This window comes from Desmodus rotundus, chromosome 12 (genome assembly GCF_022682495.2).
Source record: "Desmodus rotundus isolate HL8 chromosome 12, HLdesRot8A.1, whole genome shotgun sequence".
Lineage (NCBI taxonomy): Eukaryota > Metazoa > Chordata > Mammalia > Chiroptera > Phyllostomidae > Desmodus > Desmodus rotundus.
In genome coordinates this window covers 68,715,738-68,733,053 of record NC_071398.1, presented here as the reverse complement: position 1 = coordinate 68,733,053, position 17,316 = coordinate 68,715,738, and the positions used below count along the sequence as shown (strand labels likewise).

Genomic DNA, 17,316 nt, shown 5'->3' with positions numbered 1-17,316 from the left:
ACTTGTTGGTCTCTTTCAGGTTCACACTGTTTATCTGTCTTTTTTCTCTGCATTTGAGTTGAAGCGAACTTTTTAAACCAACTTTTTCCATATAAACGGATGATTTTTAAATTTAGGACTTTTTTAGTCTTCAATCTGCTTTTGTTTTTTGTTTCATTTTTTAAAAAATCGTTTATGCTATTACAGTTGTTCCACGTTTTCTCCTTTTTCCCACCTCCACCCAGCCCCACCCTCTCCCTGCCCTTAAATTTAAATATATTTTTAAGAATCAGGAGCAGCTAACCTCAGTTTTGGCAAGGGCATGGTGTGCAGGTATAAAATGGTAAAACTTTTCTGGCAAGCAAATTGGTAATTTAGCATCTTAAAGTCGCAGGCACTTCATCTCAGCGTTGCTGGTGGGGTGTGGATCACCAGAACTGGAGCTTGGATTCCTTGCTATGTGACTTAAGGCAACTCACTTAATTTCTCCATGTTCTAGTTTCTCATTTAAAAACTGGGATCACAACAATATCACCTCTTGGATCATGAAGATTAAATGAGTTATTATGTGTAACGTAGTCGGCACATTGTTTGGACTACAATATATGCTCAATTATTATGATCCCAAGTAAACAGTTGGACAATGAAACAACTGAACAATTGAACAAGAGTATACAGTGCATATATATATATATATATATATATATATAAAATGATGTTTCTTACAGCACTGTTTATAAGAGTGAAAAATTATAAACAATGAATATCAAACAATTTTTGTTTTGTTCACCACTGTGTATCTAGTCTCGAGATAGCTCCTGGCTGGAATACAGTAGGTGCTCAATGAGCATTTGTTGAGTGAATGACAAACTGAGGATTGGTTAAATAAACTATGGCACAATAGACAATAGAATGCTATTCAGTAATTCAAAATGACATATATGAGTATTTTCATTGAAAGTACATGGGGAGTATATTCCCTTCTATTTAAAACTACAAGTGGCCCTGGCTGGTGTGGCTCAGTGGATTGGGCGCCAGCCTGCAAACCAAATACTTGAATTCCGAGTCAGGGCACACGCCTGGGTTGTAGGCCAGGTCTCCTTTGGGGTCGTGTGGGAGGCAACCAATTGATGTACCTCTTACACACTGATGTTTCTCTCCCTCTCTTTCTCCCTCCCTTCCCCCCCCAAAAGTAAATAAAATCTTTTTTTTTTTTTTTTTTTTACATTAATGGAAAAAGGTCTAAGAAGCTGTGTATCAAGATGTTGACATTTCCTGTAGTGGATGACAACAGCATGGATATTTTTATCTTCTTTTCTCCTTAGCTGTATTTAAATTTTTTTTCCTGCAAGGATTAACGTATTGATTTTGTAATGGGAACCTATTTTTAATTAAAAAAATATGTTTCGGTGCACAAATAAATTAGAATCAGGGGACATGATATTTGAATTGTGGGTTAAATTCAAAATTTTTAAAAAGCATCTTATTAGAGTTATTTATTTATATGCCTATTTTTCCATTAGACATTGAGATCCTTAAAGGACAGACCATGCACCATCTTTCCAGCACCTTCTGAGTGCAGCACAGAGCCCTGCACTCAGTACTCAGCACTCATGCGCGCTTGCCGGTGACAAGTGACACGCTCCATCACAGGAGGAAAGTAAACACCCCCAAAATCTCTACAAAGATGGTGATGGTTCCAACAGTTTCAAGGCTGATCCTGAAATGCCCATGACTGAAGAAGAGTCTCCTCTGAATTCCTATCCCTTTGAAATGCAAATTCTGTCACAGGATCCTAATTTTTCTGTAAATAATTCAGAGATTGTACCAACTCGTGGTTATAGGAGAAGGTCCAAGTTTCTAGTGTTACCTGTTTAGGTAGAAATCTGTACCTGTTGATGATATCATTCAGCCTCTTCGCAGCCTCAAATGTATTTAGAGAAATTCAAAATGCCAACTGTTTTCTAAGCCCTAAATTGTCCTCTCTACAAAAGCATTAATGTTACCGACTTTCTCTGAATTGTATTATCATCAACATTTAGGCATCGTCTCGGGTAGTGATGAAACTAGCAGCAGCCACTAGTTCATCAAGTTCATTTTTATTCAAAGGGCAATACTGTGATATATCTCATTCTCAACTGTCTTTGGATGGCAAAAATCTTAAAACGAAACTCAATGACTCCTCACTTTTGTACCATTTTTTTCCTCCCGCTTTGATTTACAGTATTTCCCTGTAGGCAGGAAGCTTCGCATACTGGCCATATGATGAAAACATATTTTGCCCACCTTAATAAATGACATTTACAAAAAAATGATAGCTAGAGAAACCTTCCTAAAATATTATTTCAACTGAGTGCTTAGGTGCCCAGAGACTGGAAATTAATTGTCAGAGTTCAATTTCTACTTTACCGCTTTTTAGCTCTGTAACTTTGGACAAGGTGCTTCTCTATACCTCAATTTCCTCATCTGAAAAATGAGGTTGATGATAATAATAAAAATATCTACCTTGTTATAAGAATTAAACAAAATTGAATGGGGAAAGCAGCACTACCCAATAAAAATGTAAAACAAGTCACATATGTGAGCTGCTATATAATTTTAATTATTTTAATAAAAACATTAAAAAGGTAAAAAGAAATAAGTAAAATTAATTTTAATAGCACATGAATTAACCCATATATCCAAACATTATCAACTTAAAAATTATTAATGAGCTACTTTGTATGTTTTGGGGTACTAAGTCTTTGAAATCCAGTATATATTTATACTTGCAGGACACCTCAAATCAGACTAGGCACATTTCAAGTGCTGAACAGCTACATGTGGGCAGTGGCTACCTCCCTGGATAGCACAAGTATACAGTATTAAAACTGTCTAGCACATAGTATGTGCTAAATAAATTTTAGTTCTCAGTATCATCGTAACCCCCTCTTAGGAAATGCTGTGGATCGGTGTTTCTGAAAGTGTGTGCTTCGTAACACCAGCTAATATCAGGAGGTTCTAGGGCAAGGCATTGAATAACACTCAATTACTCAGGGAGAAACTTTTCCTTCTTAAATCATCTTTTTATCTTTCTGACTATATCAAGGGAAAAGTTATCAGTTTGGTACTATAGTGCTTTTAAAGAATTTTTACGAGATATAAATCATAGACAATGAAAGTCACTAATTTTAAGTATAATGTTTGATGATTTTGACAAATGTGTACAATCATCTAACCACTTCCTCAGTCAGGATGGAGGACGTTTTCATCACCTGACCAGGGCTTCTTAAAAATCAAGAAACTAAAAAAACCTCAACAGCAATAAGAGCCATGAAGCCAACCCATGCCTTTGAATACATAGTGTCACATCACTTTCCAGAGGGTTATTAGCCAATTTGTACTTCTACTAGCAATATTTGAGACTGCCTCACTGTGCATTTTGTCTGAAGGAAATAATCAGATGGGACAGGGGTTTATCAGTGTATAAGATGTTTACTGCAGCATCATTTATATCAAACAAAAATTGTAAATAATGTGTCCAATAGTAATAGTTAGAGGCACACCTTAAAATTGAAATTATACAGGCATTAAGATTATTTTAAATAATTACATGGGAAAATGCTCTCAATATAACTAAAAGTGAGGAAAACAAGTACAAAGCTGTATAGACAACGTGATCCTAATTATGTCAAAAACAAAACATGAAACAAAACTCCAAGACCTTTAGGTAAAAAAAATAATATTAGGAGGAAATATGCAAAAATAGTAACAGTAGTTAACTTTGAGTTGTGGTATTATGAATAATTTTGACTTTCATAATTGATTTTTTTAAATTAAATAAGCATGAATTACCTGGGGTATGGGAGCCTGTTTTCCTGCATTTGCCTTTGCTATGTAGAGAGAAAATGACTGAAAAATGAGACCATTAATGACTGTGCAGGCTTAGAGCTAAGGAGACTGTAACTGAATCCTGCAGTATTCCAGAGAACGTACTATGTGTCGTTTTGAAAGGAAGGTGGCAGTGAGAGGACAGTTATCTGGATTCCCTCCAGCAGGATGCACCCTCCCTGTCAAAAGTCTTAGGAAGCACTGAACTGACAGCGCTGAAGACCGGAAGTGCCCGCGGCACGGGCGACTCAGGTGGGACTCAGGCCCTGACGGCACTGCCAGCTAACACGCTCGCTTCGCCTCCCTCTCCTCTCCCCTTCTACCCTGAGTTCCTAAGGCAGAGGGATTTCTCCGGGGGGGGGGGGGGCGGAGAGGGGAAGGGGGGAGCGATTCCGGCCATATGGATCTGTTTCTTGGCCGCTCAGCTCACACAGCTAACTTAACGTGTCAATTGCTGCCAGCAGGGACTAGAACTCTTTAATATTGATTAACTTGTGAAGTGATAGGCAAGCTAGCTCAAAACCCAAACCAAGATGCTCATTTGTTTGCAAGGTAGGATCATGTGCATCAGAAACACAACTAGAGTAACAGCTCAGTCTACTGTAGGTGAATAAATAATGGGTGGGGTTCCTTTAAATACATCTAGGAACTTGCTTTTTTTTTCCTTCTCAATAACACAGGTTCATTTTGAACATTTAAAAGAAATAATATTTCTTTTAATTCATATTAGCTTTGGTAGCCAGGGTGATCCTGCTGAAATACAAGTCAGCTGTCATGGTTCTTCTCAAACTCTACAACACACACAAAAGCTGGCACACAAATGTTGACAGCAGCATTATTCCTAACAGCCAACACGTGGGAAAAACTCAACCGTCCACCACTGTGATGGATCAAGTGTGGTACACAGACAGAAGGAAATACATTCAGCCACAAAAAGAAATGAAGTATTAATATAGGCTACAACATGGATGAACCATGAAGACATTTTACTAAGTTAAAGAAGGCACTCACAAAAGACTACATGTTATTTGATTGCATGTACATGAAATGTTTAGAACAGGGAAATCTACAGAGACAGAAAGTAGATCAGTGGTTGCTTAGGGCTGGGTTGGGGGAGGAGGGTTCTTGCTGAGGTGATGAAAATGTTCTAAAATTGACTGATGATGGTTGCATATATCTGTGAATACACTAAAAGCCACCAAATTGCATACTTTAAAGGGGTATATTGTACAATATGTGGATTATACCTCAATAAAGCTGTTTAAAAAGAGACCCAAATCCCACAATGCTCTCTAGCTCAGAGCAAACACTTGTCCTCACAAAGTCTCTAAGGCCTTCCACGACCAGGCCCCAGATACCTCTGCTTGTGTCCCCTCTACTTGTCCTCTGGCACGCTCCACCCCAGGCTCTCCAGTCTCCTTGGACACACTGCATGCACCTGCCTTAGGACACACCTCTGCTGTGCCTGGGATGCTCTTTCCCCCATTGTTTGGCTCACTCCCTCACCTCCTTCAGGTCTTTGCTCAAATCTCTTTCTAATGCAGCCTTTCCAGACACCATACTGGGTGGTGTGCCTCACTCCCACTGCCCATTTTCCATTACCCTGCTCTGCTTTTTTGTCCCACGGTGCTATTACCTTCTGATTTAATATCCCATTTACTATTTATTGTTTACTTCTGCCCGCCTCTATATGAAGATGTAAGCTTCACGAGGGTTTGGATCTTTATTCAGAGGTATCTCAATACTCAGTAAATGTTTGAGGAATGAGTGAATTAACTATTGACTTTATGCTGTTCTTCTTTGTTCAATAAATATTTATCTATTCTAGAACTCATAACTAGGCGACATGATTTCTGACTCTTCCACATAGATGTTGGTGAAAGTGTTTGTGGCGCTATAGAATTCATGTCATATATAATTCCTAGACATTGAAATCTGACTTACTCCTCCTTAATTTAGAATATTTTAGGCCAGTGCGACTAAGGAGACAAATGAAGAGAAAAGCTGTAAGTGAGGAGGGAAGTAACTTGGTAAGAAGTGCAGATACTGAGACAGGAGACCACGGTCCACACACTGCAACCCTGTGCAGACCCCAGAGATGAACGGACTGACTGCTCCGGGCGGGCGCTGCTAAAGCAAACCATTACCCAGACCCTTTCTCAGGGCAACTTCTCTGCCTTCGAAAAACCATGGGAGTTATGCCTTAAAGAGGTCCCTGTAATCACTCTTTTATTTCTTTGTATTATGTACAAAAGGAGAAGGGAAAGCAATAAAAAATTCGAATTAAACTTTACATGGCTATGGAGAGGGAGGAAAATATCGACTGCCTGCCTTTACTCAGAAGGCAATTTTATTAAGAATGTTGCTGAGGAGATAATATTGTAGCTTCTGCAATGTTCCTTGGTGTCTTAGCAGCAAATGCACGCCTTCCATTTTATTTTTTATTTTTATTTTTTCTTGTAGTTTTTCCACACCATTTATCCCTCCATACCTTAGTCTGCCTCCACCCTTCTCCCACCTTTCATTTTAGTATTTAAGTCTAAACAAGGACAATCACAATCACACCTTATGAGGGCAGGCCCTCCCTGTGGGAGCGAATCATCTAACCGCAGAAGGCCTGCAGAATTCTGCTTCACATGGCCAGTGCTACTAGACTCACTGAAAACTATTGTTCTTTTACCTGGTTTGCTGGCTTCAGAAGACGTCTGAATATGTGGCCAGCACTAAAGGCTCAGTGTTGGCATGGCTTGTGCTGGCCGTTGTGCCAGGTTCTTGTTGGAGATGAACCATGGCCCCAGAGCCCATTCTTCCTTGTCAGTCTTGACCCAAAGATGTCACCATTCCTAGTTATTTGTCACCAAGTCATTGGTGTTGATTGGAAACTTCTCCTGAAATGGGGCAGAACTGCTTGGCTGTTTTTTCCATGTAACTTAGGCATAGTAATATAAATAAAATCATAGTTGAATGTTAAAAAAAAAAAGAGGTGAAGTAATTTGCTTAAGGTCACAAAAATAGTAAGAGGGAAAGTCAGGATTCAAACCCAGGCAATCTTACCCTTCAAGTAATATTTAAAGAATGAAATTATATATTCAACACTAAAAGATGTTTGCATCATAGACCGCAAAATGCGCGTTTGAAAACAATGCACAATGAGACCCCCTTCGGCCCACACACTCACATAAACGTTTACACAGGCTCAGGAAAAGGTCTGAAAGGATCAAAATGTAATGGTTGTTCGATTAAGGAGCCTGTGGTCCGCTTGTACTTTTTTACTGCTTAAACTGTGAATGGTTCCTCATTTTCTACAGAAGACAGTAGAAAATCCTCAGCCTGGGATTCAAGGCCTTCCACATTTATTACATTCAATTTAACCTTAAACATTTAAAAAATTAATTTCATTGGGGTGACACTGGTTAATAAGATTATATAGATTTTGAGTGTACAGCCCTATAACACATCATCTGTGCACTGCATTGTGTGTTCGCCACCCAGTCAAGTCTGCCCCCGTTGGCACATACTTGACCCTCTTTACCCTGTCCTACCTCCCCCACCCCCGACCCTCCGGTGACCGCCACACTGCTGTCACAATCAACCGTCCACTTATTACGCACATTCCAGCTAGTTGATGGCTTGCTGTTTTTTTTTAATTATTATAAAAGTTATATTCACTCACAATGCTACATTTGTAGCATTCCCCTAGAAAAGTGGAGAACTGTTCATGTACCCAATTCGCACATGTAAAACTTCATATACGAATTATGCGTAGCGCATAAAGGCCTCTGGCATAGCTAACGTCCTCACACTACAACTGGGGAAACCCTGCTGCAGGATCTCCAGTTGGTCAAGTCTGTCCTTAGAAAATCAAAAACTGGAATTATAGTCAGTCTTGCTGCTCATATTTGGAAATTATTTTAAAGTACAGGGACCAGCAGAAGTAAGGCCTGCTTGAGTGTGGTTGGTAGGGTAATAATATGGGTGTAATAATTTATGGTTTTAATTTGAACATTTCACCTAAATGCCATATGGTGTGCTCGAGTGTGATATTGTTATATTACAGAATTACATGCTTATGATTTTATAATAAAAGATTTTATAATAAAGAAGGGGCGTTATTTGTGCCAGACTCTGTATAATAATACAAAATTTTCAATATCTCTAAAACTCAAAAAGGTAAACTGGAAGGGGATACATACATTTTGATACCAATTTCAATTTAATAGCATGACAAATTCACACATTATTTTGGCTGGATCTTTTTGAAAAACAAAAGAATCACCTTCATTTTGACATTATCTATCTAAGTTGTGGCTGCTTCAGAAGGTAATTTGTCAAAATTTTTACCAAACAATTAAAAAAAATAATACTCCTCTTATAAAAACAGTATAACACCTTAAGAAACCAGAAGGTACTAAATGTCCTTGGCTGTACAACTAGAAGGCCATTTTCCCCAACAGAATAGGGCAGATTTACTCACAACCAACTGCAGACACAGAAAATGTGAGAGAGACATGAGTGCTTGCTGTTCTGTGTCTATGGGCGTTGCCTGTAGCGTTCTTAACTCGTTCACACAGTCACCTCTGCCCAGAATGTGTTCTCCATTTTCCACCCAAGGCTCACCTTGTAAACCATCTTCTCCACGAGACACTGGTAATTCCTTTTAGACACTCTGAGAATCTATGGCTCTTTTACCTGTCCCTCTAGGTACTTATTTTCTTATTTTTTAATGTTCTTTCTTTCCTAATAGACAATGACTTAATTGAGATAGGATCTTTATCTTATTTATTTTTATAGTCTTCTTTCTAAATACTTATTGGGTGAATGTAATTAACCAACAAAATAGAAAAACTCACAATATTGAATATCATTATGTTTAGGTACTTTCAAAGTGCCAGTCTATGGCAATTAGATTTCTCCTTCTCTGAACACAGAAAGGAAATGTAAATTGTTAACATGTGCAGGCAGGTCCTTACTCTTCAGGTTTTTGACCTAATTAAGTAATGTATGAACCTCACGGAGTACAGACCTATCATCTCACACAAACTCAAAATTATTCTGAAAACTGATGCACTTTGGTCTTCAACAGTTTGGTCAGCACTGACGTGACTTTTCCCACAGAAAGGGAATTTAAGCTTTACTCTCTGGGAAGGGGACAGAGTCTAGGGGTCGAATGCTTTCCCTTACCTTTTTGTGTTGTGCACTGTGGTTCCTCCCAGGACAGTTCTCACCCCGGGAGTGGTGCGGTTGAGGTTATAAACTGTTAGAGCTTCTTCGTAGGTGGCTCCTCCAATCACAAACACAATGATGTCCTGGGGTCTGCAATAATGACGACATTTAACATCGCAGGGCGAGGGGGAAAAGGCAAACATTTGTTGTTACTGTTATATACATAGTTTTCACTTCTGAATCTGTCTTTTTTGGTGGAGGAAGCAAAATGAAAGCAAAATAGAATAAAAGGTTTAAAAAAGTTTTAATTATCTGAAATTGGCAGGAAACAGAGCAAGAAATGCTGAACAGTGATTTGCTTTCAGTTTATGAGCGGATGTCTTACAATTTCTGTGCTGTGGATTTCAGAATAGCACAGTAGTGTTTGCTGGAAGCAAATGTAGAAATATTCTTTTTATTTAAGAGGTTGCAGAGTACTTCACTGTGACATATCAATATAGCAGTAACTTGTGCTTGTACTACACATCTCTTCTCATGTATGAGACCTTTGTCAATGTTTAGCTCAGTGTCACGACAATGGCCTCTGTCCAAGGACCTCAGCATGTTTTGGAAAGTGCTGGTATATTTGGATGTCCCATAACACGGGAACTAGAAACATTTAGTACTTTGAGTGTAAAAAGAGAATGGGACACAGAAATTAATGACGTTTCTAGGAACTCCACCTCTTTTTAAAATCTTCGTTCCTGAATCCTGTGATAAACCAGGAAAAAGAAACCATGGAAACAAACAAACGAAAACCCCAGGAGTGTCACTTTGACACCAGACGCCCTGACATGTCAGCTCAGTCACTCGCCCCATTTGGGCAGCGCTGCGTAGTTTCAGTGTGTTTCAGCCTCTGTCAAAATGGTTTCATAACCAAAACGATAGGCCCTCCTATTAGCTCCTTCTGTGGATATCAGCAAGAAGGAGATCATATTATTTTCCAAACTGTTGAAGTTTGCCTTGTTTTTCTTCTTTCATGCCATCAAAAGAAGATACAATTACTTAACCCTAGCAGGCAATTAATTTTGTTAAATCACTGGACATTATTTAAAACCATATCAAGCAGAGGCATCCATTTTGGAGGTTATAGCACAAAACTAAATAGAAACAGCTTTGATTAGAGGATATACATGCCTACATATAAATCATGTTTGTATACATTTCCTTTCTTTTTGTCTCTCTGTCCCTTTCTTAAAAAACCTTGAAGGAATTAACCGAAAGAGTATTTGTTCTTGTTGGACTTCTTGGAAACAGAATCAGATATTCTGTCTATTTAAACATGTTCAGGTAATTTCTAGATTGCACATACCTAATGAAAGGCTCTCAATACAGAAGAGATGGTCTGTTGCAATTAATTAGATAAGAGTCAAGTATGACATTTCTATGTGAACCTGGAACTTAAAATCATGCCTCTGAAACACTATATTTACTTTTTTTAAAAGTCAAAATAAGCTTCATTCAAGACTACCCACCCAAAACAATGTACTTAGCACCACAATGCTTTAAGAGTTACACACTTTTCTATGCTACAATTACTTTTTGTTATTTTACAATATATTGGTTTTGACTAGATAAATGTTTGCACATGGTATAAGAGTATATTGCCAAAAAAAGTAAGTTTCCCTATCACCTCAGTCTTCTTGTACCCCAGTTTCCTTTCAGAGATATTATCTATCTGTCTATCTATCATCTATCCATGGCAATTATATTTCTCTGATCTATAGTTTGATTTCCTCTAGTAGCACAAAGAGGTAGATATGAGCATTAAGTCTAAGTTATTAATCCAATATTAATCTGGTGCTTTACACACCTGAGGTTCTTCTCAAACTTACAGGAAAGCATCAGCACCACTGTCCAAGAATAACTAAAATTTTCTACACTATCAAGTTTTTTCCCTTCAAGTCCTTGTCTCCAGGTACTGGCCAACTTTTTTCTTCCTGCAAAGATCATGTGCTTAGGAAGAGTTGTATGATTAGTAATATTTTTCTACCAAGTATGGTGAACTCTCAATTATTCAGGGGCTGAATATTAAGGCAAAGTACACAATCTCTTCTTTTTCTCCAATTGATATGAATTGTTTCAATTCTTACTATAGAAGGCAGAGAGAAATATAAACAGCTAATACTCAAGTTCAGTTCTTGTCAAAATGTAGAGGGACATATTTCATAAGGAAGGGGATTGAATAAGCTACAGTTGGCTGTAATTTTAAAACCTAATGAAGATCCTGTAACTTTTATCATAGTATTTCTCTCACTGATATACACAACTTCTTTTTAACATTAAATTTCTAAGGAAGTAAATCTTTTATTCTTTCCACTATATTAGTTCTAGATGTACCAATAATCAGAGATAATTAATGGCTTCTCAAAAAACAGTCATAATTGGTTTGAAATTCATTAAAGGATGTAAAGAATGAGTTCTATGGGGAAAAAATCCAATGTTATAAGAGTGTGTCATCAAGGAGCTAGAGGATATTCTACCAATAGTTTGGTTTACGGTGTAACTATCTAGGGGTCAGCCTAGGTGGAAAACAGGGAAAAAAGCAGTTGCGGTGCTCAGAAATAACACAATCCTCAAAACTGAAATGAAACTATATTTTCAGAAAATGAGTATTTTTTTTACAGAAAGATTCCACATGCAACGTTCTTTACATTGAAGGACAACTCTGGCCTGACACCCATTATGAAGTTTATCTCGAATAAACACTCGTGAATCACGCAGGTTACTTCATTAAGAAGAAGGGAGGGAAGCCTCTCCCCTGCCAGGGGGCAGTGACTGATGAGAGGAAGCAGATGGTAACACTTTTGTTTTGAGCTCCTGATCTGATAAGTCAATTGTTTAAAAAGCAATTGAACAGACTAATAAGGATCATCCTGGAAAATGATGTTGCTTCTCCATAGTTGCCCTCTGCCTGTCACCTGCCTTGAGAGTACATCTGGCTCTTACAGAAAAGAAAGGCCAGAACTGGGGAGGAATAAGCTCAAGGGGGTTTCTAGCACAGCCGGAGAACACTATCCCTTAGTCTGACAATTTGAGGGTGCCAGAGTATGACTAGAGAGGGAGGAAAATGTTACGGATGGTAACTGCGTGTAGTGTCTTCATGAAAGGGCAGAGCCTGGCTGCAGGGATAGGCTCTTAGAGCTTGGCTCAACTGTGTACCTGACGAATACGACTATGTTGCATTGGGTTATGAAAACGTTAATAAATGTTTTCCTGAGCCTCCTCACTTATTCAAGCTGGCTCAAGGAAGAACATTGATGAAAACTATTTAAAAAATCCCTGACATTTATTCTTTTCCTTCCTTTCCCTGATTAATTATAAAAGCAGATGTTCTGATGAGGTCAACAGTAAAATATACAGCAAAACATTTTTATGATGGCTGCAGCTAAGTGGAATACGCAAGTTCAATTCTTTGTACACATCTTCCTGTGCTCTGTGACTCACCATAGCAACCAAAAGCATTAACTAATGCAGACAGCCAACGTTAGGAAACAGTGGACAGCTTGGGCTGTATACAGATGCAAGGACATCTTGAGAACACAACCATTCTACATCTTATTTTGTTAGAAAAATAAAATGTTTTCATATCTCTGGAAATTATTTCTTCTGTACACGGATAAGTTAAACAGAAAAATTTAAACTTTTTAAAATTGAATTCACTGGGGTGACACTGGTTAATACAATCACATAGGTTTCAGGTGTACGGTTGTATAACACATCATCTGTACACTGTATTGTGTGTTCACCACCCCCAGTCAAGTCTCCCTCCATCACCATTTAGCCCCTATTACACTTATGACTGGAATTCAAATTTTTGAATATATTTACGGTTATTGTAAAGACTTTATGAGCACTGAGTATCGGAAAAAGGGCCAATAAAAAAAGGGCTGCTAATTTTACAGAAATGAAAGGAGCTGCTGTAACAAGATTCTACTAAATTTGTGTAAATGTGAAAAAGTATAGTACTGCTACTTGAATTAACTGATTCTGATTCCAGATAGTTCCATTTTATTACCAAATGTTTAAGCTGCTTGTTTTTATCAGGGACAAGAAGCAACTCTGGAGTGAGAGAAGAAAATGAACCTGATAAATAAGATATGCGGGAGACCCATCTGCAGGGGAAAGCTCAAACCCGGTTTGTGGATATAGCTACACAGCCAAACGGCTAACCACTAACTTAATGGCTACGGGCTAAAACATTACTAGAAGTGTCCTGGTTTTGCACAATTGTGTTCTTGCCACATCTCCTTTAATACTTTCTAACATTACCATGATAACAACACGAAGACTTAAATTATCGTAAAGATGACTAAAATAATGACTCTTCCCGATGTGGTTATCTAGAGCCAAGACGGTGGTGAGAGCTGACAGAGGGGCGGGAGGATGCGGAACCAAAATGTGGCATAAGGTTACCGGCAAACTGCAAAAATCTAAATTTCCTGGTAACATCAACCAAATTTATTCTCTAGTTTAAATTTTCCAACTGTAAATCTGTTGTATCAACTGTTATTGGTGCCTACATAATAAATTTGACAAATATCTATTGAATAACTGTTTGTAAAGCACTGTGTGGGATATTGTGAAAAACCCAAATATTACCATAGTTCTTACTTCAAGATTACAATACTTAATGGGAAGGATAGATATGTATACAACTAACTACTATCTCAATAGCCAGAGGTAACCACTAGGAACAATTTCTTGTTTGCTCTTTCAGAACTATTTAATGAATACATAAGCAAACATATGCATGCATATGCTATATACATATGTATATATATGTCTAATCAAGGAGACTTATTTAAACACAAAAAATCACATTTATGATTATATACAGTTTTTTACACAAAAGGGATATTACCATATCTTGCTTTTCTTACAAAGTTTTGACATCACCCCGTGAGAGTTGTGCCACTTTTTTAACAAGAAGGCACAGTATTGTACTATAATGTAGGTAACCAGCCTTCTATTGGTGGATATATTGCTTCTTTCCCTTTTTCACTATTACAAATAATGTTTTGATAAATAGCTTTGTTTACACGTACACATGTACAAGTAAACTTTTACTGCACACTTTTAGAGGCAGAATTGCGAAGTAGGTCTTTTCCTTCTGGTAGGCAGGGCCCGGAGGTGTGCCCCCACTGTACTTCCTAACCTCTCTCTGCCTTCTTTAAAATTTCCATCTTCTTAGAAGCTCATGATGTCGCTGCACTGTTTTCTCTTGACCTCCTTTCCTGGTCACTCTCCCTCCCTGGAGACTTCAGCTCTTGTTTACTGTTCTGCTTTTCGCTCCTGGTCCTTTCAAGGTTTTCAGCAACTTTAACATCGATGTGCCCATCTCATACCCTGTTCTCCCCACCCACACTGATTTGTCCTTCCATCCTTTATAATCACTGTGGTTATAACAAACTTTTTTATTACAAGTAAATCTGCACTATGAAATCTTGACTTCAAGATCTCACCAACAACTACTTCAACTGATTCACTTACAGTCACACTCCTACTGCACTAATTCTTGGACCTCATCAAGGCCTCCAGTACTCTTTCCACTATTAAATGCCCTCCTCCTGTTTCATTTCCCCAAATCCTGGATGAATTCAACTATCAGCCTTCTCCTCATTTAATCTGGCACAGCTAACAGTTGCTGGAGAAAATCACGCAACTAGGCTCATGGTGGTACTTTAAATTAATGACCACAAATTCGACATGGGCACTCAAACTTTCCTGTAAGTCCTGCTTACATTCCCCTAGTAAATTTGATTTCTTACCTACAAGACGACAGTTCTGTGATGTTTCTCTTTTCCCCCTTCACCTTAGCTGCTAACTTGACATACTGGACTGAGAAAAATCAGACACGATGGCCCCCATGTTCTCGCCATCAAAACGTAAAATGAAAGTGGTACCTCTGCTCCTCTCAAAGGAACCCCTGCTGTGCTCTGGGTCCTCTAAAGACTTCACTTCTGCAGCTCTTCCTTCTCTTCTTCATTGCCTGTTTCTCCTTTAGGATAATTCTCATCAGATTACATATATGCTCTTGAGTCTCTTTCCCTTGAGCTCACAATCTCTGCCAGCTGTCATTCCATTTCTTTAACCCCTTCATGAAAAACTTCTTAAAAAGTGTTATATACGTCTGTTATCTCTATTTCATCTTGTATCCTGTAACCCTCTCTAATTTGGTTTCCAACTGCACTGAAACTGGGGAAGAATAAGGTCAACAAAGACCTTCATGCTGCCAAATCTGAGGGATTCTTCATGGTCTTCACTTTATCTACATCTCAGAAGACTGGACTCAGGTTACTGCTTGCTCCTGGGTCTTTATTCTCCTGGGCTTCCTCCCACCTTTCTGTCTCCTCCTCAGTCTCCATTTCTGGCTCCACATTGTCTATTCAATGGCTGATCCTAGGCTCTCTCCTCTTCTCTTCTACACTCTCTTCCTAAGCGATCTTATCTAGTGCCATGGCTTTAAATATCACCAAAATCTCGTTGACTCCTAATTTAGTATCTAACATTTCCACTTGGTTACCTAACAGACATCTGCAACTTAACAACAGAACTCTTGATTTCCCCCCAAAACCTGAGAGTTACTCATGTCTTCTCTCTTAACTTTGTCCCATCAATCTACTCCATTAAATAAGTCTATTGATTCTACCTTCTCTCCCAGCCTCCTTATCCAAACCACTTCCATCTCCTACCTGGACTATTGCAGCCACCTCTAAGTAGTCTCCTTGCTTTTATTTTTGCCTTCAATGATAGAGTCTCCCTACAAGGTAATCTTTTAATACATAATTCAGTTCATGTCACTTACATGCTTAAAGCTCTTCAATGGCTTCCTATGACATTAAAACAAACAAACTTCTTTACTAAGGCCTATATGTCTCTATGTGATCCAGCCCATATTTAGTGTTTAAAATTCTTATTTCCTCCTTACTCACTATGCTCCAACCACACTGGGTTCTTCCTGTTCCATGAACTTGCTGGGCTCTCTCTTTCTTGAAAGCCCTTGCTCTGGCGCTCCCTCTGCTTGGGATGCTTTTTCTCACCATCCTTATGTAATTGATTCTTTCTTTTAATTCAAAACTCATCTTAACTATCACTTCCTCAGAGAGGTTCTCTCCATCTAAAGTAGAATTCCCCACCTCTACAAAGTTACTTTGTAACTTATTACCCTATTTATTTCCTCAATATCTCATTCAAATTATATTCTTTATTTGCTCCCTAGTTTATTGTCTGTCTCCAATATATAAGTTCCTTGGGGGCAGGTAGCAGTCTTTCCTGTCACTTCTATTTCACCAGCATCTACAACAGTTCTTGACATATTGAAGGCACTCAATAAGTATTTGTTATATAAAGGGATGAAGCAATTGAATGATTAACTATATATGTATTTATGCAATAGTGACAGATGCTAACAGAGGCTGACAACAAATGTGCATTTGAGCTTTGTTTGGAAAAATGAATCAGCCAGATTAGAAAGGTCTGCTGTCATGAACTAATCATGCGCAACAGACTCTTCTGGAGGTCTCTGGGTTCCCTTTAGCAATAATAGCTCATTTTTGGTTCAGTGATTCTCATATAAAATTCATAAGAAAATTAATATTTGTACTTTTATCACAGCAATCAGAAGACTATTTAATGGAGCTATGATGTTTTACAAAAAGCCTTTAAGATAGGTAAATAGCTTTGGACTGGTTTTGATTCTTCCCACTTAGCCGACATTTCTGAACCTTGATGCCAAGGCCTTTAAACATTTATCGGAATGAGCGTACTCTCTGTATTGAACCCCAGATGTTCTGCCTCTCAACCTTGGCTTTTTTAAAAGATTTTTTTCTCTGTTCTATAACCAAATTATAGAGTTTTTTTAATAAAAGGAATAAAGTGAAAAAATATATAAATAGTCATCTAGGTACCTTAAAACATTTTTCTCCTTTAAGAAATTAATTATATTTATAAAACGCTATTCTTTCAAGGCTTTTAGATTATGATTAGCTGAAATTATGGAAGTATTATACCAAAGGTAAAAATTCGTACATCAATCCATCCAATAGGATCCAGCTACATATATTAAATTCTTTATAAAATGTGGTTCCAATAAAAGTTACACAAAAATATAATTTAAAACTAGGTAAAATATATATTTAAGATTTCAGGGTGGCCTAACTAAGTCATTCTGGACAAGTTTTATTTTTATTAAAACTAACAGAACACTGGATTAAAATAAAAATTAATTGCTTCCTTCAGTTAATACCCCCAAAGAAAGCCATC

At 37.9% G+C, this 17,316-nt stretch overlaps 1 protein-coding gene and 1 pseudogene across 1 annotated transcript in view; one reads left to right on the top strand and one right to left on the bottom strand.

Moving 5' to 3' along the window:
* The window catches only part of LOC112314054 (small ribosomal subunit protein eS8 pseudogene), a 119,560-nt pseudogene that overhangs the window by 59,074 nt on the left and 43,170 nt on the right, over positions 1-17,316 (top strand).
* Positions 1-17,316, bottom strand: part of VPS45 (vacuolar protein sorting 45 homolog) — a 54,365-nt gene that overhangs the window by 12,008 nt on the left and 25,041 nt on the right. Inside the window, exon 14 of the mRNA XM_024570386.4 lies at positions 9,031-9,162. Coding sequence (XP_024426154.1) covers positions 9,031-9,162 — 132 coding nt within the window. The remainder of the gene's footprint in view (positions 1-9,030; positions 9,163-17,316) is intronic.